Source organism: Acanthaster planci, linkage group LG01 (assembly GCF_054643075.1).
Source record: "Acanthaster planci isolate LZ-2023a linkage group LG01, COTS_SCS, whole genome shotgun sequence".
Classification (NCBI taxonomy): domain Eukaryota; kingdom Metazoa; phylum Echinodermata; class Asteroidea; order Valvatida; family Acanthasteridae; genus Acanthaster; species Acanthaster planci.
The window spans coordinates 23,060,082-23,083,844 of NC_141777.1; the positions used below are offsets into that span (position 1 = coordinate 23,060,082).

General features: G+C 40.8%; 4 protein-coding genes across 10 annotated transcripts in view; 2 read left to right on the top strand and 2 right to left on the bottom strand.

Annotated features, from left to right (window-relative positions):
- The window catches only part of LOC110978336 (sushi domain-containing protein 2-like), an 18,325-nt gene extending 14,205 nt beyond the window's left edge, over window positions 1–4,120 (bottom strand). The window contains exons 1-2 of one of the 2 annotated variants that reach the window (XM_087146028.1): window positions 3,969–4,120; window positions 1,373–1,655 (exon numbers count right to left, since the gene is read on the bottom strand). In XM_087146028.1, coding sequence (XP_087002154.1) covers window positions 1,373–1,496 — 124 coding nt within the window. In that variant the 5' untranslated portion in view covers window positions 1,497–1,655; window positions 3,969–4,120. The remainder of the gene's footprint in view (window positions 1–1,372; window positions 1,656–3,968) is intronic. The other variant, XM_087146025.1, reaches the window with a different exon arrangement.
- Window positions 4,121–5,125: 1,005 nt separating this feature from the next.
- On the top strand, window positions 5,126–9,249 carry LOC147800555 (uncharacterized). The gene is made up of 3 exons (XM_087144760.1): window positions 5,126–5,363; window positions 6,861–7,052; window positions 7,817–9,249. The coding sequence occupies exons 2-3, from the start codon at window positions 6,876–6,878 to the stop codon at window positions 7,928–7,930; spliced, it is 291 nt and encodes a 96-aa protein (XP_087000886.1). The 5' UTR covers window positions 5,126–5,363; window positions 6,861–6,875; the 3' UTR covers window positions 7,931–9,249.
- On the bottom strand, window positions 9,189–14,565 carry LOC147800556 (cyclin-dependent kinase inhibitor 3-like). 3 transcript variants are annotated; one of them, XM_087144748.1, is made up of 7 exons: window positions 14,352–14,565; window positions 12,756–12,871; window positions 12,503–12,558; window positions 12,103–12,147; window positions 11,643–11,854; window positions 11,130–11,276; window positions 9,189–10,612 (listed from the first exon to the last, which is right to left on the bottom strand). In XM_087144748.1, exons 1-7 carry the CDS (start codon window positions 14,394–14,396, stop codon window positions 10,520–10,522), a joined length of 714 nt encoding a protein of 237 aa, XP_087000874.1. In that variant the 5' UTR covers window positions 14,397–14,565; the 3' UTR covers window positions 9,189–10,519. The 3 variants fall into 3 exon arrangements, with proteins under 3 accessions (XP_087000874.1, XP_087000880.1, XP_087000877.1); XM_087144754.1 differs by having other exon boundaries at window positions 14,348–14,564; XM_087144751.1 differs by having other exon boundaries at window positions 14,344–14,564.
- A 3,425-nt stretch (window positions 14,566–17,990) lies between these two features.
- The window catches only part of LOC110978414 (uncharacterized), a 45,668-nt gene continuing 39,895 nt past the window's right edge, over window positions 17,991–23,763 (top strand). For 2 of the 4 annotated variants that reach the window (XM_022233402.2, XM_087140257.1), the window contains exons 1-6: window positions 17,991–18,119; window positions 20,065–21,129; window positions 21,701–21,872; window positions 22,397–22,593; window positions 22,948–23,054; window positions 23,566–23,586. In XM_022233402.2, the coding sequence (XP_022089094.2) occupies window positions 20,092–21,129; window positions 21,701–21,872; window positions 22,397–22,593; window positions 22,948–23,054; window positions 23,566–23,586 (1,535 nt within the window). In that variant the 5' untranslated portion in view covers window positions 17,991–18,119; window positions 20,065–20,091. Of the gene's footprint in view, window positions 18,153–20,064; window positions 21,130–21,700; window positions 21,873–22,396; window positions 22,594–22,947; window positions 23,055–23,565; window positions 23,587–23,763 lie in introns of all 4 variants that reach the window. The other 2 variants (XM_022233403.2, XM_022233404.2) reach the window with 2 other exon arrangements.

Genomic DNA, 23,763 nt, shown 5'->3' on the forward strand with positions numbered 1-23,763 from the left:
CACTGGGCTGAGATATTTACATACAATCCCTATTTGACTTGACTGGAGGCTGACTCTGGAAAAGAATTACTCAACTCAGGGAAGTCCCACGTTAAAGGTGACTAAACTAGGCTGTTCAGCATGCACAGAGGTACAAAGTAACAGGAGGTTTTTGCATTTGGCCGAAAAAATTTAATTACGTAATTAGAACAAATTGGATCCCGCGTGTATCAACTCCGCTGCAGGTATGGTTTTAATTGCCATAGCGCGTGCCAGGTGCAAAAGTTGTAGCATTTCCGGAGTCAAAATTCGTCTGCAAAACGAGACATTCCTGTGGTTTTGCCCTTTTTGACAACGTTATATCTGTGGAAGACAAAAAGGTCTTTTCTAGAACACAAAAATGTGGTTTAAATGAATTTTGCCCCACAGAGCTCATCGTTATTTGGCTGGTCTCAGTAGATTTGGTAAAAAAAAATTATTACACCAAGTTATACGCATCTCACATAGCCTAATTGATTTCGAGAAAAATGATAAAACATTATGATTTTCGACCGATATGTCTCTTTGTGATGGAAACAGTGATAGTACGCATGCACGTAAGGACATTCACGACATGATTTGGCACCTTCAGCCATTGCCAACACTTTCCGAAAAGAAGCTTTACTTCTGTTTTTGAGGCTCGAGTCTTATTAACTTTCACTCGAGTCGAGTCCTCTGATGAGCGTCTTAAGTCGATTGTAGTAATTTTCTCGCAGTGAGTCAAGTTATTTGCCCGTTGGTTCTCAAAACGAGTCGGGTCGCTAAAAAATGTTGATTGAGTCGAGTCTGTGACTTCAGTTTTAACTCTGTTATCGGGAGTGTAAACGTGTGAAAAGCACCGACTATTTAAAAACCACAGGCTGTTGACTCCTCGTTGTCTTGAGAAGACCCTAGACACCAATCCATCTCAGACAAGTTAACCGTTTGGTCTTTGACAAAAACAACCACCTTTTTCTTCAACTTATGACAGTTGCACAAAAAGTAAAACGTCAGTGGTCCCAAAGTAAGTCCAAAATGGAAATCGCTTTGAGTTTGCCTCCATTTTTTAAACCAGCAGAATCAAGTGCTTGGTGGTTGACAAAACAAAGGAAGTTTTGTCAAATGCCTCACGAGTGGAAAACATTATGAGCAGTTCGAGTGCACGATTCATTTTTACAACAATGTCAAAAACGAATTGTAAAAATGAGCCAAGAGTCACGTAGAAATTAGTAGGGCCTAATCATTTGTAAAACAAGTTTTTGATGAGGGACAGTGTCAAATCAATGCAACTAAACTGAACAATGATTTTAATCATTTTATTTACACCCTTCAATGCCTTAATTTTAATTTCAATCTAAGTAATGTCAGTTCTTACCGTTGCCATTGGTGACAGCAATCAGACAACCGATCAGAAACAAGCCCACATCGACGCGCTTGAAAAGTTTTGTACCAAGCATAGTGGATTCCATTCTGCTACTGACGCTTCGTCCGAGATACATGTAACTAAATAGCCAGTCCTGGAACTGAGGGTATTATATGTTTCCTATGCGAATGTATTTGAGTAGGATCCACAGTTGACTCGGGTTCAACCTCGTCCTCGCGGTCTTGCTCGTTTTTACAGCTCACCCTTTGGGACTGGAGCTACTCAAATTCACTCACTGTTCAATGGTAAGAGTTGAGTAAACAAAGATTTTACAATACGCCATGATAAAACCGTGTACTTTGATTCCGAACTTATATAATGTAGTAGTATATATAGGAGAGTTCGGGATCAGCCACCTTAATTTTTTCGCTCTGCTTCCACGGTCCAACGCACACAGACCTATTTACACAAGCGCCGGGGCTTCCTCACAAAAACATGGAAATTTGACCCCGCTGCTTTTCATAAACAATTTGAGGCTCTACTTGGGAATTCCCATCGCTTTCCCAACCGCTATAAGTCTCGACTTGCCCGGCCTATTCGGGCTCTGTTTTAGGTAAAATGCGCTATGTTTACGACTTCCTTAAATAAATGGGCTATTAATAAAAAAAGCATGTCAAGTCAAGTCGCGAGAAAAAAAGAGATTAAATTTAAAAACCTATATATAAACAGAGAGATACGATCAGCCCCAAATCAAGACCACTATTTTCGACCTTCAACCGATTTAAGAAATCATTTTTAGCAAATTTTGTCAAGCAGTATAACATTCCATTACAACCACCAAATCGTAAATTTCACACCAAACCTGAACTTGTTCAAGCCATTCGAACGAACCAAAAGCAAATCAGGTACCTCCCGCGTCAATCATATCGCCAGCTCTTAAAAACGGTTCAAGAGAACAATATTCCATTTACACACATGGGCAGAGTCCTAAAGCAAGATCTCATCAAAGCCGTTAACAATTACACCCAACCCAAGGAAACTGCAGAAGTTGATATTAGAAAGGTGAGACGCTTTCAGGTAACTACCGCAACTGGGAGCTAATACCCAGCTTCTTTGAATACGATCTTGTACACTTTTTTGATTTTTACAAGACTTTCATCGAGAAGAAAGCATTAGACGAATTTTGAGAAATTTGGTCTTATAAACTTCAAACCACCCTCAAAGTACAGTTCAAATTGGAGAAACCCGACAAGACCGAGTTGGGCACATTTACCTTCCCGAGCCAAAATAAAGTGGTCGTAAGTAAAAGTGACATTAAAAATGTACTCGCCGAGCAAAGGCAGAAACAGATTGAGGACGTGGAGGCTCACACGCAACGCGGATCAGGGTGGGTCTTTTATAAAGTGGTTGCTTTTTAAATTTAATTACATCATTAGAAAAAAAATTGGATCCCGAATGAATCAACTTCGCTGCAGGTAGGGTTTTAATTGCCATAGCGCGTGCCAGGTGCAAAAGTTGTAACATTTCTGGAGTCAAAATTCGTCTGCAAAACGAGACATTCCCATGGTTTTACGCTTTTTTTATATCTGTGGAAGACAAATTTGTCTTTTCTAGAACACGAAAATGTGGTTTAGCTGAATTTTGCCCCACAGAGATCATCGTTATTTTGCTGATCTCAGTAGATTTTGTAAAAACAAATTATTACACCAAGTTGTAGGCATCTCACATAGCTTAATTGATTTCGAGAAAAACGACAAAACAGTATGATTTTCGGCCGATATGTCTCTTTGTGATGGAAACAGTGATAGTACGCATGCACATAAGGACATTCACGACATGATTTGGCACCTTCAGCCATTGCCAACACTTTCCGAAAAGAAGCTTTACTTCTGTTTTTGAGGCTCAAGTCTTATTAACTTTCACTCGAGTCGAGTCCTCTGATGAGCGTCTTAAGTCGATTGTAGTAATTTTCTTGCAGTGAGTCAAGTTATTTGCCCGTTGGTTCTCAAAATGAGTCGGGTCGCTAAAAATGTTGATTGAGTCGAGTCTGTGACTTCAGTTTTAGCTCTGTTATCGGGAGTGTAAACGTGTGAAAGGCACCGACTATTTAAAAACCACAGGCTTTTGACTCCTCGTCTTGAGAAGACCCTAGACACCAATCCATCTCAGACAAGTTAACCGTTTGGTCTTTGACAATAACAACCATCTTTTTCTCCAACTTATGACAGTTGCACAAAAAGTAAAACGTCAGTGGTCCCAAAGTAAGTCCAAAATGGAATCGCTTTGAGTTTGCCTCCATTTTTTAAACCAGCAGAATCAAGTGCTTGGTGGTTGACAAAACAAAGGAGGTTTTGTCAAATGCCTCACGAGTGGAAAATATTTTGAGCCATGAGCCACGATCCATTTTTACAACACTGTCGAAAACGAATTGTAAAAATGAGCCAAAAGTCACGTAGAAATTAGTAGGGCCTAATCATTTGTAAAACAAGTTTTTGATGAGGGACAGTGTCAAATTAATGCAACAAAACTGAATGATGATTTTAATCATATTAAATACACCCCTCAATGCCTTAATTTTAATTTCAATCTGAGTAATGTCAGTTCTTACCGTTGCCATTGGTGACAACAATCAGACAACCGATCAGAAACAAGCCCACATCGACGCGCTTGAAAAGATTTGCACGAAGCATAGTGGATTCCATTCTGCTACCGACGCTTCGTCCGAGATACATGTAACTAAATAGCCAGTCCTGGAACTGAGGGTATTATATGTTTCCTATGCAAATGTATTTGAGTAGGATCCACAGTTGACTCGGGTTCAACCTCGTCCTCGCGGTCTGGCTCGTTTTTACAGCACGCGTACGCAAAGCCATCCCTCTGTCAGGCCTGCTTGCCCTTTGAAAAGCTACTCGAATTCACTCGCTGTTCAATGATAAGAGTTGAGTAAACAAAGATTTTACAATACGCCATGATAAAACCATGTACTTTGATTCCGGACTTACATACTGTAGTTATACGCACTCAGTGCAAGAACGAGGCTTGATCGCCTGTCTAATTCAACCTTGCACGCTAAACCAATAAAGTAACTGGCCCCCCAACAAGCGAACCTCAATTGGATAGTGTGCTAAAATAAGTGGAAGCCCTTTTTCTTTTCATCTTTTAATTCATCCCTCATAGAAAGAAGAAAAGGGCTGTGTCCGTTTCAGTTCAATAAAATCGAGTAACTATAGCAATAAGCAACTGAGCAAACCAAAGTTGCAATGACTAGAGTCAAGGATTCTACTCCACCAAAATTTTTGGTCTGGGAAGTACAGAAGGCGGGCACAATTCAAGAAGGTTTGGCTTCATCCTAACTCACGTGAAATCTTAATTTTATAATACGCAACCATTGTAGAAATTAATAAGTTTCAAATTGATGATTAAATGACTTCCAATTAATTTAATTTTTTCTCTTACAGTTTGGCTTGTTGGCATTTATGAGCTATTTCGGGAACAATATGTATTTTTCATTCAAACAACAGAAAATCTCCCCGCTGTGATTATACTCTTTTAAAAAACGAAAAAAGGAGGAAATAGGCTTTAATTTCATGTGGGTCTGAGAGACTTTCTTTTCAGGTTAGGCGGGGGGATATCAAGTTTGGCAACTTTCAGCAGCCTTTGCAACGCTTAACGGAAGATGAATAAGACAATTTCCAACTATTGGTGGCGTTCTTTACAAATATCATCCAGTCACAGTCGTACATATGTGCTGCTGCAGTGGTGCTTGCAGAGGCTTACTGTGCACATACTGTACATGCATATATACGTATGCATCATTGCGTGTGGCTCGCTTGTGTAATACACTAGAGCTACACAAGTAGTAAACTGAAGTTGAACAATCGAGAGCGAGGAAACGAAATTGCCTTTGACACATTCGAGTTCTGCTTACCATGTTCGCACGCAGTGTTGCTTTTTGAAGTGTTTACATGTACATGTATGCCTTGGTTATTTCACAGCGAATTGTGTAAGTGACATGCAGTGTTTCATTGGAGTAATGAGAAAAACTAATGTAACTCCTCATCAGTCATGTCAGTGACAAGCCTTGAGACTGCGTGTGGTGTAACCTAGCCAACTCGCCCCCTGGCCGAGTCACCCCCGACCAAGTCGTCCCCTCAGAGGAGAGTCCACTGGTTTGGACAATTAACTACATGTATATTTCCAAAGTAATAATAGGCCTAAGTGTCCTGGCAGAAGGTGGGATATTGAAGAGTTCACCTTAAGGGGATTATTGACAATTAGTCAATAAACTAAGCTTGTCAGAATTTGATGTCTGGCAAGCATCACTACCTTGACCTACAAGTATTTAAATCTCACTTTAAATATATTTTAAATGAAATGTTCTTTACTCTAAACTTCAAGCTGTGTTTGTTTTGTTTTTATTATAAGTTATTACCATTGTTATTATTTTAATGAAGAATTTTCCGTGCTGATATCTTGGCGACGTACACCGGGGGCCAAGCCAGAAAACAATGACGACACGATTTGGAGAAGTTCAATCCCACTCACATGCATTAAAAATATAAACTGGAGAAATCAACTTTCAACAGAATGTTAAAAAAATTAACAGAGCTCAAGGAAGAAGCTATCTAACCTTGAAAGGGAAACAATTTTGTAAGAAAAGAGAAAACAATATTACCACAAAAATAACATGATAATGTGGAAAAAGGAAAAATAACGAAGGGGCGACTTGATTAGGAGGCTAGTTTGCTAGGAGGCGAGTTGGCAAAGGGGTGAGTTGGTAAGGGGCGAGTTGGCAAAGGGGTGAGTTGGTAAGGGGCGAGTTGGCAAAGGGGTGAGTTGGTAAGAGGCAAGTTGACCTGATTCCACCTTCAGCACCCTGTTCCTACAGTAGGTCAAGAGAATGAAAGATTTAGATTTGCATCCAGAACATTTTGGAAAAGCATGAGGCTTTTTTCATTACATGTTAGATACTCAAGCTTGCTGTACCTTACGGAAACGTGGTTACATTCATCCATCCCAGATGATTTGATAGATATAGATGGGTTTGACGTTCTCCAGCTAGACAGATCACCCAGTGCAACAAATAAATCAAAGGGAGGTGGTGTTGCTTTGTATGTGAACCAGAAATGGTGTCAAATGTATTTATTTTTAATTAAGAATGACAGTGTGACCTTGTAGCTGGCTACTGGTGTGGGTGGCGGGGTACTCTGTTGTGCCGAAAATGATGTGGGTCGTTATGCCCTAAATGATGTGACTGTATACTCAGCGACTCCTTCTTTTACTGTTTACAGTGTGATTCTGACAGGTGCCAAAATGAGGGCTTGGGCGGCTTTACAATCATAACATCTATGACATCACATTACATTGTAGCATGAGTCCTAAGTACAGTTTGGATGGTCCCAGCCACACTTTGTTTCTCCACTTTGGAGATGAACAGGACATCTGACATGGGAGATATCGTAGATTCCATTGATGCTCTTACATTCTATTGTACACGTAGTTTGGATCTTGCGAGATGTCCACCCAAGTCCCAGACCACTTGAGACACAACTGGGGTCAGTCCAAAAAGAAGAGTGAGGGTAAAGGAGAAGGGGCAGGGCCTGAGGAGGAGCAGGAGGAGGACGAAGAGGATGACCGCGTAGATTCCATGCTGAAGAAAGCCGGATGCCTGGCACTCCATCATGATGTCCAGGTGAGGAAACTTCATAGGCTTCCATGTAATGCATACATGTATATGTACACTCTAGTTTAGATGCACAAAATGCAGTGAGCTCATGTTATTTGGGAAACTCTGAGAATGGTGTGTAGTTTTCTGGACAGCTACATGTACGACAGTACAACCGTGACGTGTGAAGACATCTGCCAAGTTTTCCTTCTAACTTTTCAGCACTGTTGAAGTCGGGACCATCAAAAGATCAATCACTAGCTACAGGGTGAATAGGGAAGGAATGCTTTTGTTCCTGTTGATTTCAAATAACTGCATGTCTGCGAAAAGACAGAATTCAGAATGGAAGTCTCGTGTTGGTCTTGTGATGTCCAAAGGGGTCTTGACCAAAGATCGTATAGCGCCGAAGGCGCAAGATGGATAACCCTGCCCAAAAGATGTAATTAACATGGGCGCCATTTGAGCAAGCGATACGCCTGCGCAGTTTACAGTAATGTTTCGGCGCAGGCTCACCAGGTGGACATGCCTGCCGCGGCGCCTGTGCATTAATGTGCATTGCGCAGGTGTATCGCTTGCTCAAATGGCGCCTATGCGATTACAACGTTTTACGTGTATTCACTGTGAAGTTCGCATTCTTAGCCGCTTGGCGGCACTATACAATCTTTGGTCTTGACTAGGACACTGCTTTTTAAACCAAAGCCAGTTCTTATCATGCCCTGAAAGTGATATTAGCAACATTTAACAGCTGACACAAAAAACACAAAACTCCGGAGTTTGTGTGCTTTCTTCAGAATTGCATGGCGGAGCATAGGGACTGGCGACAGTGTCAGAAAGAGGTGGCCAGGTTCAAGGAGTGCGTGTCCACAAAGATGCCAAGGACATCTAAGCAGCAAGACCAGCCATGATGTGGTCGGCGCAAGACATATCATCAATTTTGTCGCAGAGGTGATGTCAGAACAGGATGCCTCGTTTACTAGCCACCGGATAGCCAGTGATCAGTGCATGAGCACAAGGTTTGCAGACTGGACCTTGTCACCATCTTCCTGTTTACATGTCTCTGTGATGGTTTGGAAAAGCCAAATCTCAGGGGAAAGAAGACTAAACCAGAACCGTGGTTTGAAGAGGAGGCTGGTGATACAGCTTCTTTCACTTTTAGAGTTTTTTATGCACATGTAGTCATTAGTACCAGAAGCTTCAATTCTAGTCAGCCCTGGTAAACGGTGCATATGCCATGTTATAATTATGCAGAATGTCATGAAAAGTACTCACAAATAATGTACATAATTTTTCTACTTCCCATGTATTCAGTAATAGCATTGTGATAACTTTGAGAACAGAAATCTGTAATAGGTTGAAATGGGATTAAGGTGAAGAGGTTGGAAGTGAAGTACATGTAGTTGGGGTAACCAGCAGCACAGCTTATAAGCCTGACATTACATGTACATGTACGGTACCTCAAGATGAGAGGCAAGTCCCCTCCTAGCCAAAGGACCATCCTGGGCAGTGCACATTCAATTGCCATCATACCAGCAATAACAATGACACTCATGAACATCTTGACCCAACCTCCAATGTTGACATTGTAATCCATCAGCCAATAGATGTTTACAGTGCTCGTATTCCATCTTGATGGGATAATCTGTTGTCAACTTCCAAGAGGGTTTCCTTCTGGCTTCTGACTGGGAAAGGCACAGAAGCCTGAAGGGAACCGAGCAAGATCAAGATTTCTCAGGCTTTAACAGTCTGGCCCGGGGGTACATTACATTATTTTCAATGACATTATTTCAATGAAGTGTAGCATTTCATCAGTTAGGTAACATACCTTATGAAGATGATACAAATACATAGTGTGCAGCATCAGTGAAACACAGAGAATTTCAGAAATATCTACAGTGGATAAAAGGACTAGTAATTAGTACACTGGCTAATCTGGCCCAGCCCTTTAAAACCTCAAGAAGTCACTTAAATTTGATTAATTTCAAAACAAGCAGGAGCTAATTCATGTATGTCTTTTCGTTTTTATGTCCAGAGAGAATGGAAATAAGTCAACAATTGTTTCAGTGGCATAGGCATGGAAAGACAGGTGGAATCCAGATACATGTATTTGATACCATAACCATTGGTGCATTTTGAAGAATTTGTCACACAAAAACGGGTCAGGTGTACAATATCCTTTGTTCTCTGTTTATTTGCCTCCAATAAAAATACAAATATTCTCTTATAATTTCAGCGTTCTTGCTGTATTTATTGTACATGACAGTGTTGTATGTAAATGCACCGAGCTGCTTATCAACAAATGAATGTCACACACTATCCGTGAATACATTTTTTAATTCGCTGAGCAAAAATCTTATAAATGACTACGGATATGAATACATAGAAGCAGTCTGCATTTCACTAAAACCCAAACCAGAACAAACAAAACCAAACAAAAGGATTTGCAAGGACCTGAATATCTATACTCCTGTACCTGCAATTCCATCACTTTTTGAACACATCTTGTAGATAATTAGCTGTGCAGAATTGATGGTGCACATACAGCTGAATTACGGACACAAAATTTCACTATTCCACAGAGATCCAAATTTAGATTGATTGGTAATGATTCTTGCAATAAAAACATGAATTCATTTCCTGATTAAATAGCAAAACTAGCAAATGAAAATACATCATATATTTGAAAATACTGAGAACAGTACTAAGTGGTGCAGCAAATATTCTAAGAGGTTTCGTGTACCTCTGTTGATAAATATCCACGTCTTCTTTTTAAATTCAATCCATGGCCACCATAAAAATCTTTTAACTAAAAGACATGATAAAGAGTGCAACTGATTATGCAACTGCAGGATCTTGGTGAGCTTCATGGACATGTATGTGGGTCATTCTAGGCATTTGGGGTCCAAAAGTGCTACATTTTTGTGTCCCCTGACCTTTGTTATTTGACATGGAAATATCACTGAAATTGATTTTGAACTATTATTATTTGTTTGGCAGGTAATTTGCATTAATTCATCACTCTTGGCGACAAGAAAATGTGTTCTGAACTTACAAAATAATATATGACAGGGGCATGAAAAACATTGGACCCCTGATTTGTAGAATGACCCATGTGCAAGTATGGTGGATAGGTGGTGCTATAACCGTGATAACATAGGCCACGTCCAAATTACTAGGCTCTGGCTTGAAACTAGACACATCTTGATGGGGAATGGCGGAAGCCACAACCATAGACTTGTGTGTATTTTCGAGCCACAGCCAGGTAAGTTGGACACGGCCATACATGTACATGCACACCATGTATTACATGTTTTACACTGAAAAGGAACAATCTCCATGTGAAGTAAGCTTTCATCAGTTGCATGTGTAAATCTGGAAGGCGGCAAATCCCCAATGCTGACGTCGGATTTTCTTATTCATGTCATATTTACATGTACGTGAGGTGAATCCTTGCCCATATCATCACCTGATCATGGCCCCTGGGTCATCGCACACTGTTATCTTGAGATTGACCTTTGCTCCGGAACTGCCTGTAGGGCTTCTTGGCAGTCTTCTGCAAGCTGTCGGAAGTCGTTGATGAAATTGTATTGCTGAAAGTAACGAAACATAAGAAATGTTCTGTTACAAATCATGGACTTATAATTACACATGCTAATAAGACTCTGTTTCCCTGATTTGCTGAAAACTTAATAACCACTGAAATCAATCTGTGAATCTCACAAATTTCTTTCCAAAGGATTTTTTGGGGTTTTTTTTATTTGAATTCATAACTACACAAAGAGTAAAATTTAATCCCACGAGCACACTGCATAACTTTCTGAAGGGGGTCCTTTCTCGGGACTTGGTTTTATCTTGATTTCTGCCTTTGTATGGCCCTGACTTAAGGTATGAATCCCATGGGGAAATAACCTGCATCTTTGGGTTATGTGGGGCTTACATGTTTGTTACAAGCAACTCAAAAGTCTCCCTTTGAAAAAGCCTGAATATACATGTACAGTGCACAATTTGTACCCTTTGGCCAACATTGGAAGTGAAATGCACCTGGATGACGTAAGGACCCTGTATGCATGATTAACTACAGGGGGAGGGGCTTTTTGAAACTCCTACCTTGACGGTCTCGATGGCCTTGTGACCCCTCAGCTCCCGTACTTTCTGAATGGCAGTCTCAGAATCTAACCCCGGGTCCAACTGCAGCAGTAGGCAGGCGGCAACAAGGCAAGATCTCCCAAGTCCTCCGTAACAGTGCAATAAAACCTGGAGGCAAATCAGAAATAACATTCGAGTTGAGCTCCTATCAGCTTTATTGTAAGGAAAATTGAAAGAAAAGAAAGTGCTGCTTGTTCCCAAAAAGAGCTTGGAAAGTGAGGAACATGTGTGATTTTTTAATAACAATGAAAGTGTAATGGCGAACGTTTGATAAATCCATGATCTTTATGGAGACATCAATCACTGATACCCAAGTACTAACTGGATGGTGTACATGCCCATATTGCCGTACACAAACAAACTTCATAAAGAGAGTGGCATCCAGCCATCACTCTCAATGCATTATCCAGTCATGTTTCCATGTCTTTGTGAATGAACAAAACTTCATTATACACCCAGCACACGTAGAGTTACCTTCTTCCCAGCTGCAAGGAGATCTCTCAGAGTTTGAAGTGCTCCAAGAATGTTGGAGACTTCCAGATTGGCTCCATCTTCCATGGGCAAGTGGTGGATACCAAACTGGGCCACAGCATATTCAGTTAGCAGCGTCGGCACTCTGTATCGGAGCAGCTCGGCGTTGGTGCACAACAGGAACACATCTGTAATACCCAGCCTTTTTAGGTCATCTAAAAATACAAACACACAGTACCTCACCTCCTTGAATATGTTGTGTCAAAAAATGATTGAGATCATGGAATGCAGACGTGCTGCACCTTCATTGTGGCACTGAACAGCACCCCATGAATGAACAGCAGCGTCTGTGCGGTCGTCTAAAAACAAACGCCGCAGTATGAAATTATGAGCAAGACTTTTAACGGAGAAGCACAAAATCTGAACTTCAGATTATGGATCAATATGTGTTAACTTATCTTACCAATATCTGGCTTCAGTTTTCTCCACACTTCGCCAAAGCGACATCCTACATTCAGAAGAAAGAAAACAAAAACCACACATGAAACATACTAGAACTCACTGGGAAGTTACTGTGGCAGTCATCATAAAAGTGACAATTGAAAGTTATTCTGTACACATTAATAGAGGGTTTGCATGGCTGCCAGGTTGCAGGCCCATGCTTTTGTTCCACAGGGTATGCATAAAGATTTCCCTGTGGTACAAAAGAACTGCCCTGCAAGATGGCTACCGTATAAAGCCTCTATAGGATTTGGGTGAGAGGCTTACAACTTGCTGAATGTAAGCATTTTTTACACAAACTTACTTTATACCTGATGTTTTTAACCAAAATTTGCTCGGTCAAATGAAAATCCAAAGTTTACCTGGAATAGCACTTACACCAAGTTGGCCTGGAAGACCATACGCAGACAAGTCCAACCTACAGATTTTGAACCAAACAGAGGCAGAGAAATTCCATCACAGCAAGAACAAACTGACATTCTGCCCTATGTGGGCAAACGCATTCAAACGCAAGAGTTGAAGTCAACTGAGTGGTCTGTTGGTGTATATAAAACAATGAAAAACACATACAGTTACGACTTACGAGTGCATTTTTCGTACAGATGGGCATCTTACCAATCAATTTTTAAGGGTGAAGTGTCAAACGGCTGATCGTCATCTGAGGTGTCAAACTCACAGGACTCATTTTTGTCTATACCATCTTCCTCCTCCATCTCAACATCCTCAGGCATCTGAACAGAAAACAAACACACTACATGTACATGCATTGATTTGAAAATTCAGTCATTTTAGGTGCTTTCCTGTGGCCTTCTGGGATCCAGGTGAATAGAGCCCTACATCCCTTTTTTAATTAATTGGGCTCTTTCATTTCAGACAAGTTAAACTGTTTCAAGCTTAAGCATGTGGTCATGCTATTTAGCGTCAACAAGTATCAGCAAACACAAGTAGTGTCAACAAAGCGTCAACAAGTTGGAAATACCCTCTACAGATTTAAAAGTGGTTTTTATCATTTATGTATTTTAGAGATTCTAATAATTGCCAATGTGTAAAAAAAAACACTAAATTTGCTTCAGAGATTCTCGCAGGAAAATGAAAATTTTTCTTGATCTATGGGGGCCGCCATCTTTCTTTCCCTTGCCGTCCATGCGAAAAACAGATGGTGGCCGGTCGCATTGCACAAACAGGCCCAATTTTGTCAAATTTCAACACTCAAATATCACTTCAGATAGATATAAATACATGAATTTGATATGTAGGATCCTAATTAACATTGTAAATAAAACATCTTTGCACAAATCTGCTTGAATAACTTGTTGACACCAATTGTTAGTGCTCGCCGACACTTGTTGACACTAAATAGCATGACTCTAAGCATGGGCATTTAAATGAAGCCAAGACTTTCAACATCTCTGCGGGATACTTGCTAAGCCTACTCAGAGTCCTTTCAAAATCATACTGCATGTACATGTCTCTGACCCCGTTTATGTTTCTTTTATATCAGAAATTTTGTTCACACTGCATAAAATGTTTGCTGATTTGTAATTGTATGCAGTGCTAGGCCCTACATGTGTATTTTCCAAATAGGCCTATTTCCAAAATTATTCATGAAAAAAATGACCATTTCTTTCAGATGCCCCAGTTTCTCAATTTAGGATTGAAACGGAGAGGACCATTTTTCTGATGACAACTAATAGGCCTATCCAAATGAACAGGTACATGTATAACATGGGTAGGCTAAACATGTACATGTCACACTTGTACGTACATGTAGGCCTTGGCCTATATTTTTTTATAATAACATGGCAATTTTCAAAAACAACAAACAAAATTTGGCATTTGATGGGATGTCTAAGTAATTTTTCATTGCCTTATTTTTTCAAAAGTCAAACAAATTTACTTTTTTCCAACGAAATTTCCATAAATTTTAAACCAAAATGGTCTGAACATTAGTACATATATGATGTACGAGGTATATTGGCATAAAAATGTTGCCTAGACCCTTCCTCCATGCCTAGACCCACAAGACTCCTTTTATTTAGTCCAAAATTGGGGGGGGGGCATGACCCCTCACCATTTCCTGTCCAGTGGGTCTATCAGCCGATGGGGAAAGAGACCAAAACAACACTCAACAGGCATGACAAATTGACAAGCTAACTGCTTGTTTAAGTTTATTAACAACTTAACAAGGCCTAGGCAGGCCTACCTACTTACTGGTACGTTCTTCTCAACTGGTACACCCATTTCTTCTTTTGACATAGCAGGAATTATGTTATGAAGTGGGACACGGTACAACTAACTAGAATAGTGACTGCAGTCTAAACGTTAGACCTAATAGGGTACATGTAGGCGTTTTAAATTTTGGAAGCGTCGCTGCTTGGTTACGCAGGGGTCGTCAGGAGCGTTTTTTAATTCGATGTCAGTGTGCAGGTTCGCGTTTCAAATCTCCCACTACCAGTTATGTTATGGGCAGCCTACTGTTCAAAACTTTGAACGCTTGAAATTACCGACCTTGTTGAGGGCGCTATGTAAATACTAGGAATAGGCTACTTGCGTTACCATCTGAAGGGCAACAGTTTGTTACTACATGTAGCTTGATTACCAACATGCCGGTTCCGAACAATGCAATTTTGGGGGAAAAAAGTTTTTATCTCTTATGGTGTTTTTAGTGTTTTGAATTTAAAAAGAGGGCTACATTATTTTTTCTCCTCAGTTCCAAAATAAATTAATTTTGTGGGGAAAAATGGAACTTTAAAATTTGATTTTTTCCGTCCTCTACTATATTTATGTTCATAATCCAATAATAATATAATCCAATAAATAAAAAATGCTGGCCTGATGACCAAGTGTGACTTCTTCTTTCGTTGTTGTTTTGTTTTAATGGCGCTTTGGACTACTTAGGCTATTTGCACCAGCAACGATACGTTTATTCATAACATTTATTATTCAGCATCTTTTTACGGAATTAGAAAGAAGGTCCAGTTTTAGAGGCAGGAGGAAACCGAGTACCCGGCGAAAACCTGCGAGAGCGAAATGGACTGGAAACCGAATGCATTTAAAGCCTGGGCCAAGCCAGAGGGACTCGAACCCGTGCCTCACTAGTGCAAAGCGAGGAAAGAAAGAACCACTAGCGTAACGCTAACCCGCTAACCCACTACCCCATTTCAACCCCCCCCTCCCCAAGTTCCGAGTACTGTCAGTTTGGATCTCAAAATTCCAAACCTCTTTGCCCTTTTTGTTCACAGATTTTTTAAATTTTGTTTTGGCTATAAGAACAATACGTTCTTTAAAACTGAGTTTCCTGTATACACAATCCTCAACGAAACCTGAGCACTGATTATACTGCTTTCCAAATTTTTGAATTCATTAACTTTTTTGAGGCAGAAGCGAACAACGGTTACGTTATCCCATCGCTTAGGGCGTGGCCTTTCCGCATAATCCGGAAGTTCGGGACAGACGGTGTGGCATCTGGGCGCGGATTCCTCGCTCGTTTCAAGTTGCATTTACAGCGGTGCATAGAGTATCAGCTTACCGTGAATAACTTATTTCAAGACGATAGAATATTGGCATAATGTCACATACCCCCCCCTGCGTGGTCTGCCTCTGCATCATATTAGCAATGGTCTTCTAACTAATTTTCAAGATGGTGATGATCAATATCAGTGCTCCTATTTAAACCAATGTTCTACTACCTTTTCGTGTGGAAGAAATTCCCCAGATTTTTTCTTCATGGAGATTGCTGGGCTGGATCCATAGAAGTCTTCTGGTCTGGACAACATCGATGGCAAGCTCTCTAAGCTGGCAGCCCCTGATGACGTCATCCTCCCTCTCACGTACATTTTGAATTTTGCCATTTCAACTGGTTCTATTCCTCAAGTATGGACAATGGCAAAAGTTTCCGGATTTTAAAGCAGGAAATCGTAAAATGCTATCGGCCTAGATATCAGTTTTACCCTTGTTTCAAATATCCGTGCAAAGGCGGTCCACTCCCAACTCCTTCCTTACCTCACTACAAATAATATTTTTCCCCCAACCACCCCAGATTCGAACCTGAGTACTCCACCCTAGCAGCAGTGGCTCGTGCCCACGATAGCTGGCTCCATCACAGTTACGATGGTAAATTATGGCTCTTTATTTATTGACTTACAGAAAGCGTTTGACACTGTTAACCACAGCATTCTTTTACACAAACTTCCTTTCTATGGTTTTTCCACTTCAATCGTTAGCTGGCTATCGTCGTATTTACCTGGTAGAACGTAGCAGTATGTTACAAGTCTTCACCTTCTTCAGTCAACCTAATTACATCTGGCATACCACAAGGATCGATTCTCGGCCCTTTGCTTTTTTCATTACATATCGATGATTTGCCCAGATGTCTTTACCACTGTAGCATTGACATGTGCAGACGATACTCTCATTTATTGTGGTGATAAAAACACGGAACTCATTGAAAACGGATAATTAAAGTCGGATGTTCGCAACATGACAAAATGGCTACAGGCTATAAACAAATTCTCCTCAAAAGACAGAAGTTATGCTGATTGGAACTGCTCAAAAACAACTCTGAAAATCTTCATTTCGGGACAAACAATGAAACAATTAGCATAAGCACTTAGGTGTAGTAAGAGACAGCAAACTCAACTTTTCGGAACATGTTACTATAGACTGTAATAAAATCAATTCTTCTATTTCTGTGCTAACCAAGACAAAAAGTTTGTTAAAACTACTGGGTTTTTTTGGGGGGGGGGTATGCAACGCTCTCGTTTACCCCATATTGACTACTTGTGCATGGTGTGGCTCTCACCACCAAAATTCAAAACTTCAAAACAGAACCCTACGTGTTGTTTTTAAATTTTCCCCATTTTCGACCACTAATCTAATTTTCAGTACCATTGATACAATGATAGTTCCCTAACGTATTCACTTTCAACTTGGCTGCCAGGCTTTTAGGGCTCAGTGGCATCGGTGTTGCCCCGAACTATTTGTGCCGGAAACTCAACCGGATCCAGCTTGGCAAACGACCAGCGTAGTATCACAGCGCAACTTCGTTATTCCTAAACCTAAATGTGAACTTTTTAAGAATATAGTTTTAGTTACAGAGCTTCTGTATTTTTAAAGATATTCCTCTCGCCATTCGCTAAGGCCCTTATTCTTCTTTTCGGCGGCTGCTGAAAGATAATAATAGGATAGTCCCACATACATGTATTAACCTTGTACTCTGCCAGTTCATCTGTACTTGCATTTTTGGATAGTTAATATTAATTCTTGGGGGAGGTAGGGGACGCTCAATGTTTTCTTTATGTATTTTCCCTTGTACTTATACCTATTTTTCCCCTCTTTTTGAATTGCTTTCTTTTTCCACTTTTTATTTCTTAATGGATTTTAAATGTAATTTTTTTTAAGAATGAGAAATCTTTTTTGTGGTCATCCACATGTATTTGTGATAATGTTTATATTACGATCTTGATGGATTTCTTTTTCTTTTTTAATGAGGGTCCCAAATGTTGCTGGATGGGTTACCCTCAATGAATATGGTTTAAATTTAAAAAAGTAAAATAAAATAAAATAAAATTACCCAGATTATTGTCCGAATCTAGGTATATGGACAGTGTGGTTGCCACGAACAGGTCAACCTTTATACTTTGGTGACTTTTACTGTTCTTTGTATCAAGGCAAGTAGGATGTTTTAGTGTTTTACAAAATCTTGACAAATATTTGCATTAATATAAATGGCTCTTAATTTTGTCAGAACAGCAGGCCATCATCATAACCGCTCGGCCTCTAGACTGGTGCCGTTGTCTAGGGTTACAAGCACATAATCTCTCATTAATACGGCAGGACACAAGTTCATATTTGTGTACCTCCAAATACGTGTAGTCTGTGATGAGTACGTCTAGCTCTCGGATCGTCGCGCCGCACCGCATCCTTGGCTTAATGTTTGCGTGCTTATATTCTTCCGTGATGAGACCGGTGGAAATGCTGGTAAGAGCGTGGAGGTGTCTGTACTTGGCTTAGGTAACAAACTAATCTATTACATATCTCTAGAAGTTCGTGTTTCCCAACCCAGTAGTCTTGCCCTGCTACCGGGCACGGCCAGGGAACCTACGTTACTTTATTACGTAGTCACCAGCCCAGGTTGGACGACGTCTACATTACATTGCGACTAAGATATACGTCGTCCAACCTGGGCTACCTAGTCACCTACTCTAGCGGGATGCAGAATCTTCTGTTTTCAGGTTTTGCTGCAGCAACCTGATAGTGATACAGATACAGATGAAAATAATGAAGACTGGCATTGGGGTTGGACAGTCCAAGATAATGCAGGTCCAACGTCGACCAGATTAGGCCATGTACATGTACCTCTATCTAGACCTACATTGGACCCGTAAACAGGGCCCAACAAAGCTCCGTCGTATACTGGGCCCAGTCCCAATTAATAGGGATTTCTTTCAAAAACTTTATCCAGGACATCCGTGGGCATAACTAAACATCCGCTTAATTTTATGAGATGAAATTGCACCGGTATGTTCACTACTTACACTGTAAAAAATCCACTAGGTTGCTAATTATAGAAAACTCGCCTTTTCCTCGTTTGGAGGAAAAAAATGTTGCCTTTTTGCCGTTTTCCCACTTCATACAAATTTTCGCCTGACTCGTACATTACACAGACTCCTTTGTATGATTAAGTAATGGTACCCTGTACGAGAGCCCGTCTAGTTAGTAGTTTGCACCCAGACTTCAGCACCTACATATCTCGTTCAGATCTGCGAGAGTACCTGTCGATCTAAGTAATCGTAGAAAATAGCGCGGCTCGCTCTCAGTAACATGAAGTGACGAAACAGCCGTTGCTTTTGTGCTAGTAGGACAAACTTCGTCCAGAGGGGGAAAACGGCAAAAAAAGGTAACTTTTTTTCCTCAAATGAGGAAAAGGCAGATTTCCTACAATTAACAACCTAGTGCATGGTTTACACCATAAGTAGTGAACATGCTGGTGCAATTTCAGCTCATAAAAATCAAGCGGATGTTTAGTTACGCCCCCAGATATCCTTTTTCGAAAGAAATCCCTATGAATCGGGAAATGGCCCAGTATACGACGGAGGAGTATTCGTCGGGCCCTGTTTATGGGTCTAGACCTAAATGTGACACTAACTAGGCCCTACATCTACAGTACATGTGTTCAACAAGGCCCAGGCTACTTACTGTTACCACTTGCCTCGTGATTGTTTAAGTCTCACATACAGTTCTGCAAGACCCACTGACTTTGAGCAATTTTAGAAAAACAAAGTAAAATGAAAAAAATTAACAGTAGGCCCTATTTCGTTCCTTACAGTGTTCTTCAATGATTTGAAAATGAAATGAACTAAGTTCTATTTTTTTTCTCCTTTGATCCTATATAAGTTAATTGCAGAGAAAAATGGAACTTTAGAGTCTGAACTCTTTTTTTTCCGTAATCCAATAAATACATGTAATTGATCGCCTCATGGTCAATACAGCTTCCAGAAAGTAGAACACAGTCTGATGGCAGAAGTTCATTGTGTGCCTTACTTTTTGGCACTTACTTTTGTTGTATGTACTTTTGGGAGGTCGTAACAAAGACGGAGGGAAACTGAATTGAGCTTTGATGGGAAGTTAGCATCTTTGTTAGAATTCCACATTTTCAAACAAATCTCAGGAATTTTCAATCTGATTTAGATGTTATTTGACACACCTTTTAAAGTGTTTAAAGCTGAAGAAGGCAAAGCTACCCATCCTTTGTATGTTCCATTCCCGCATCGCTTCACTCAACCCCACTGGATGGTGTCCATTTATTTAAAATATGAGATAGTACATGAACTTAGCATGTACTTCACATCTGAGGATAAGAGTAAGACCCAGCCAAGGTATGAAATTTAACTAAAATATAATTTGCTGTGGTCTGCTTTTTCAGAGGCTCGGGAGAAAAATGTGATGGACCATGGCCGACTTTGATTTCTCTGTTGTTAATGGAAGACGGAGTACTTTTCAACTTCCACAGAAGAACTTACGATATGGTAACTTTGAGGGTGTGAAGGCACTCCCACATGTTGGCAGCGCAGCTGTCACTAGTGAGCAGCTGGCAAAGACAGGCAGCCACTTCAACAACAAGCGGATATTCCAGAAAGTGTGCCAGTGGTTTGAGACATGGATGCCGTGGCAGAAACGAATCCTGCTCTGCGGGATAACCGACCGATGCTCCAGCAGCCAACTGGAGTATCTGGCCACAGCCTTGGAGCCAGTCTTCCACCGCGACTTCTCAGCATCGTTCAACAAGGAGAAGTTTTCCGGCACGCCTCCCAAGAAGCGACAGGAGGAAGACCCCCAGATGGCACTGCTGAAGGCACTGCAGATGGCCACTAAAGGGACCAAATATGAGGGCGATTATCTACTGGTGCGGTCAGGAAGGCAGTCCTGTGGATACAGTGATTTGGAGGGATTTGCACAGGAGTATGTGAAGCAGGTGATAGAGGGAGCCCTCGAGATGATGTACGGCAGGTTTTCCAAGACCAAACCGCCAAGTGATCATCAAGGTCAATTCCAGATGCAACAGCCACTCCAGCCACATGAACGGGGCGAGAGCACCGTCCCTCCACACCTTACCCTAGATGTTCCGAAATTCAGGAAACTATCAGAGGAGGAGTGCTTGACCTCCGAAAGCACCGGTCAGTTGATACCGACCATAACCACCGATTCCGATCACCAGCTGCAGAGGACGAAAAGAGCCACGCGCACACTGACTGCCCCACCATCACACAGCTATGGCTCCCAGTCCAGAAGTCCAGCCAGGTCTGTCCAGGATCTGCAGCCACCTCCAGAACACTGCAAGCACGGGCGCCACTGGACCTTCCCAGGTTGCCAGAACCTGCAAACTCCCCTCTTCTCCGATAATCTGACAGGCCGGGTGGCCACGGACAGTGGTACAAATTTCACTCCAGGTTATGGGACTGGTAGCTATGCTCCACTGCAGGCCAATAAAGTAAGGAATAAAATAATCTTGAAAAGATTTTATGGGTGGAAACAGTCGTTCAACCTTAGATCAACGCTAGCTCTGGCTTGAATTCATTTCATTCACATTTGTACACATGTGTACAACTTTATGAGAAAACAAGAGAAATACATTTGGACCATCGATCTTAAAAAATAATCCAAAAAGAGGGGTTTTTTACCATCCCACCCAAAATAGTGGAAAGGGGCTTCCCCTTTCACATCACAGTTTTCTGATGACAAATCATTGGTGCACATGTGTTGTAAAGATCTTGCAGTACATTTACATGTAATTTACACCACATCCCATTATTGAGCTCTTTTCTGCGTACACAGTCAATGAAATAATCACTCATTTGTATGAAAACAAGTGCTTTTGAAAACCTACATGTACATGTGCTCAAGACACACCAAAAATGAAGGCTTAACATGGAAAGGTTTAATACTTATGTGGCATTCATATCAATGGAAATGTACTGTTCAGTTTTACCAGGCACATGTATTATTAAAACACATATACACTATACATAATGTATGTACATGCACACCTGTTCTTACTTTAGGTTTCTACATTGACTTGGTGTATGAAACACCAAAGAAGGGACAGGACACCAACCAGTCCAGCATCGCCAGGGGCCAGCAGGCCAGCATCTCATCATCACAACAGCCATGTCAGCTCAGGCAGTGTCAGCACAAGGGATTTCTTTGAGCACAAGCAACAGTCACAAAAGCTGGGTAATCACTTTTGGTCTACCAACAGAAAGGCACCAGCTTTCATGGCTTCACCATGGCTTAGCAAATAATAAATGCTAGGTCCAAATTAGCAGAGAGCAAGTTATGAGCAATACAAGCAAGAAAACCGTCCATGTGTACATGCATATGAACTTGATTTTATGATGAAAAAACAAAACATCCGATAACTTCTTGTCCGAAGCAACAGTGAAATATAGAAACCACTGCTGTCATTGGAGTAATAACATGCATTTCAAACACATTGCAGTGGCAGGACAAATATACATGTAGAAAGCTGTCATGGTGATAAATTGATCTCAGAATTGCTTGTCATGCCACAAAGAGAGACACTGGCAAAGTGGCAGGACTGTTGTTGTAATCGTTTCATTAATAACCCACAGTATAACTCAAAGTGGGACATTGTGGGTGGATCCTTTGTAATCAATGACATTCATTTTACTTAAAAAAAATTATCAAATCTTATCTGATCTTATTATCATATTATCTATGTTTTTCTCTCTTTTTAGGCACTATGTTCAGGGCTTTGCGGACTGGTCAGATCCGGAAGCCAGACAAGCTTACTGATGTTTCCATTCCGCTTCAAAAGACTTTCAAACATGCCAAATGGTGGGGAAAGGAGCCGACTGGTACTCGGCAACTGGTGCCCGCTCATCACAAGGATCTAAAAGAACACTTCAAGAACCAGATAGCTCAAGTGTGGGTGGTAAGCACCACAGGAACATGACAACCAGAAATAACAATGGTTCCCTTGCAGAATACCCCACCACTCATCTGTCTCTCCTCAAAGCAGGCTACAGAGTCTCAATTGACTGTCCACTGGTGCTCCCTGCATGTTATGCATGCGTCATATATGTACATTTGCTTGATGTACATTTTGTGCACAGTACACGTGGAAACTTTGGCCATGCGGGTACAGGCCAACTCTGAGCTATGTAATACATTGTCAATTGCCTTTCGTTGTATAAGAACATTCGTGGCACAATACCTATGCAGTTACCATCAAGCACGCCCATGCATACTTGATAATAATATCCTATCCTATATAATCTACCCATAGTGGATGCAGGACTGGGAGGAATTGGAGAAGGGAGATCTGCTAGTTGAGCTGATCAAGATGTGCGACCAAGATCTCTTGAAATTTCTGGCTGATTGTCTCCAACAGAGGTAACTCAGACTGGTATCTCACCCTTCTGAAACAGCAGTTGCTTACAAACTAGAAAAGAATCAAAGAATGATTTGACGTTGAATTTCCAGTCACTCTTGAATGCCATGAAGTGATAACAGGAGACTTATGCCAATACTGCACATAGTTGTCCAGCACATTTTTCAATGTTTTCATTCTCAGATTGGAGCAATATATAATGCTGAAAAAAAAATAAGATTTGATTGCAGTTTCACATGATAGGCTGAAGTTAAATTTTTTGGCGTCTGAGTCTGTCCACTCCACTGTCTTCAACCTCCAATCGAGATCCATTTCCATTTTTTGGTTTAATGACATGGCTTATTTAGTCACATGTACATCTAAAGGCCTGAAGCAGTATACTTGTTTTCATGTGATTGTTTGTCTGCGGAATATCTAATCATTTCTTGTCGTTTCCAGTCACAACTAAAGTTGTTCCAAGCAAAAATTTACTTGTTCGTGTATGTTTTTTTTCCATTTTGCACGCAATCATAGACTGAGACATTTGTACAAATGGTATGTATACCTGCAATGCAGTGAAGGTGTGTGCTGTGATCATGGAACAGATTTAATACTTATGTGACACTACTAACAAGTGCTTCACTTTTCAGTCCATTATTTGGTAGTATTGAAACCAAGATTGAGCAAGTTTATGGACCCAAGTTGGACCACCAAAATGTCTAAAATAAGTTT

Coding starts and splice junctions, on each gene's coding strand:
- LOC147800555 (XM_087144760.1), top strand. CDS start 6,876: ATGTCCACCCAAGTCCCAGACCACTTGAGACACAACTGGGGTCAGTCC. Junction 7,053..7,816: donor CACTCCATCATGATGTCCAG/GTGAGGAAACTT, acceptor TGCTTTCTTCAG/AATTGCATGGCGGAGCATAG.
- LOC147800556 (XM_087144748.1), bottom strand. CDS start 14,396: ATGTCAAAAGAAGAAATGGGTGTACCAGTTGAGAAGAACGTACCA. Junction 12,559..12,755: donor TCACCCTTAAAAATTGATTG/GTAAGATGCCCA, acceptor CAAAATCTGTAG/GTTGGACTTGTCTGCGTATG. Junction 12,148..12,502: donor TGGTGTAAGTGCTATTCCAG/GTAAACTTTGGA, acceptor TTCTGAATGTAG/GATGTCGCTTTGGCGAAGTG.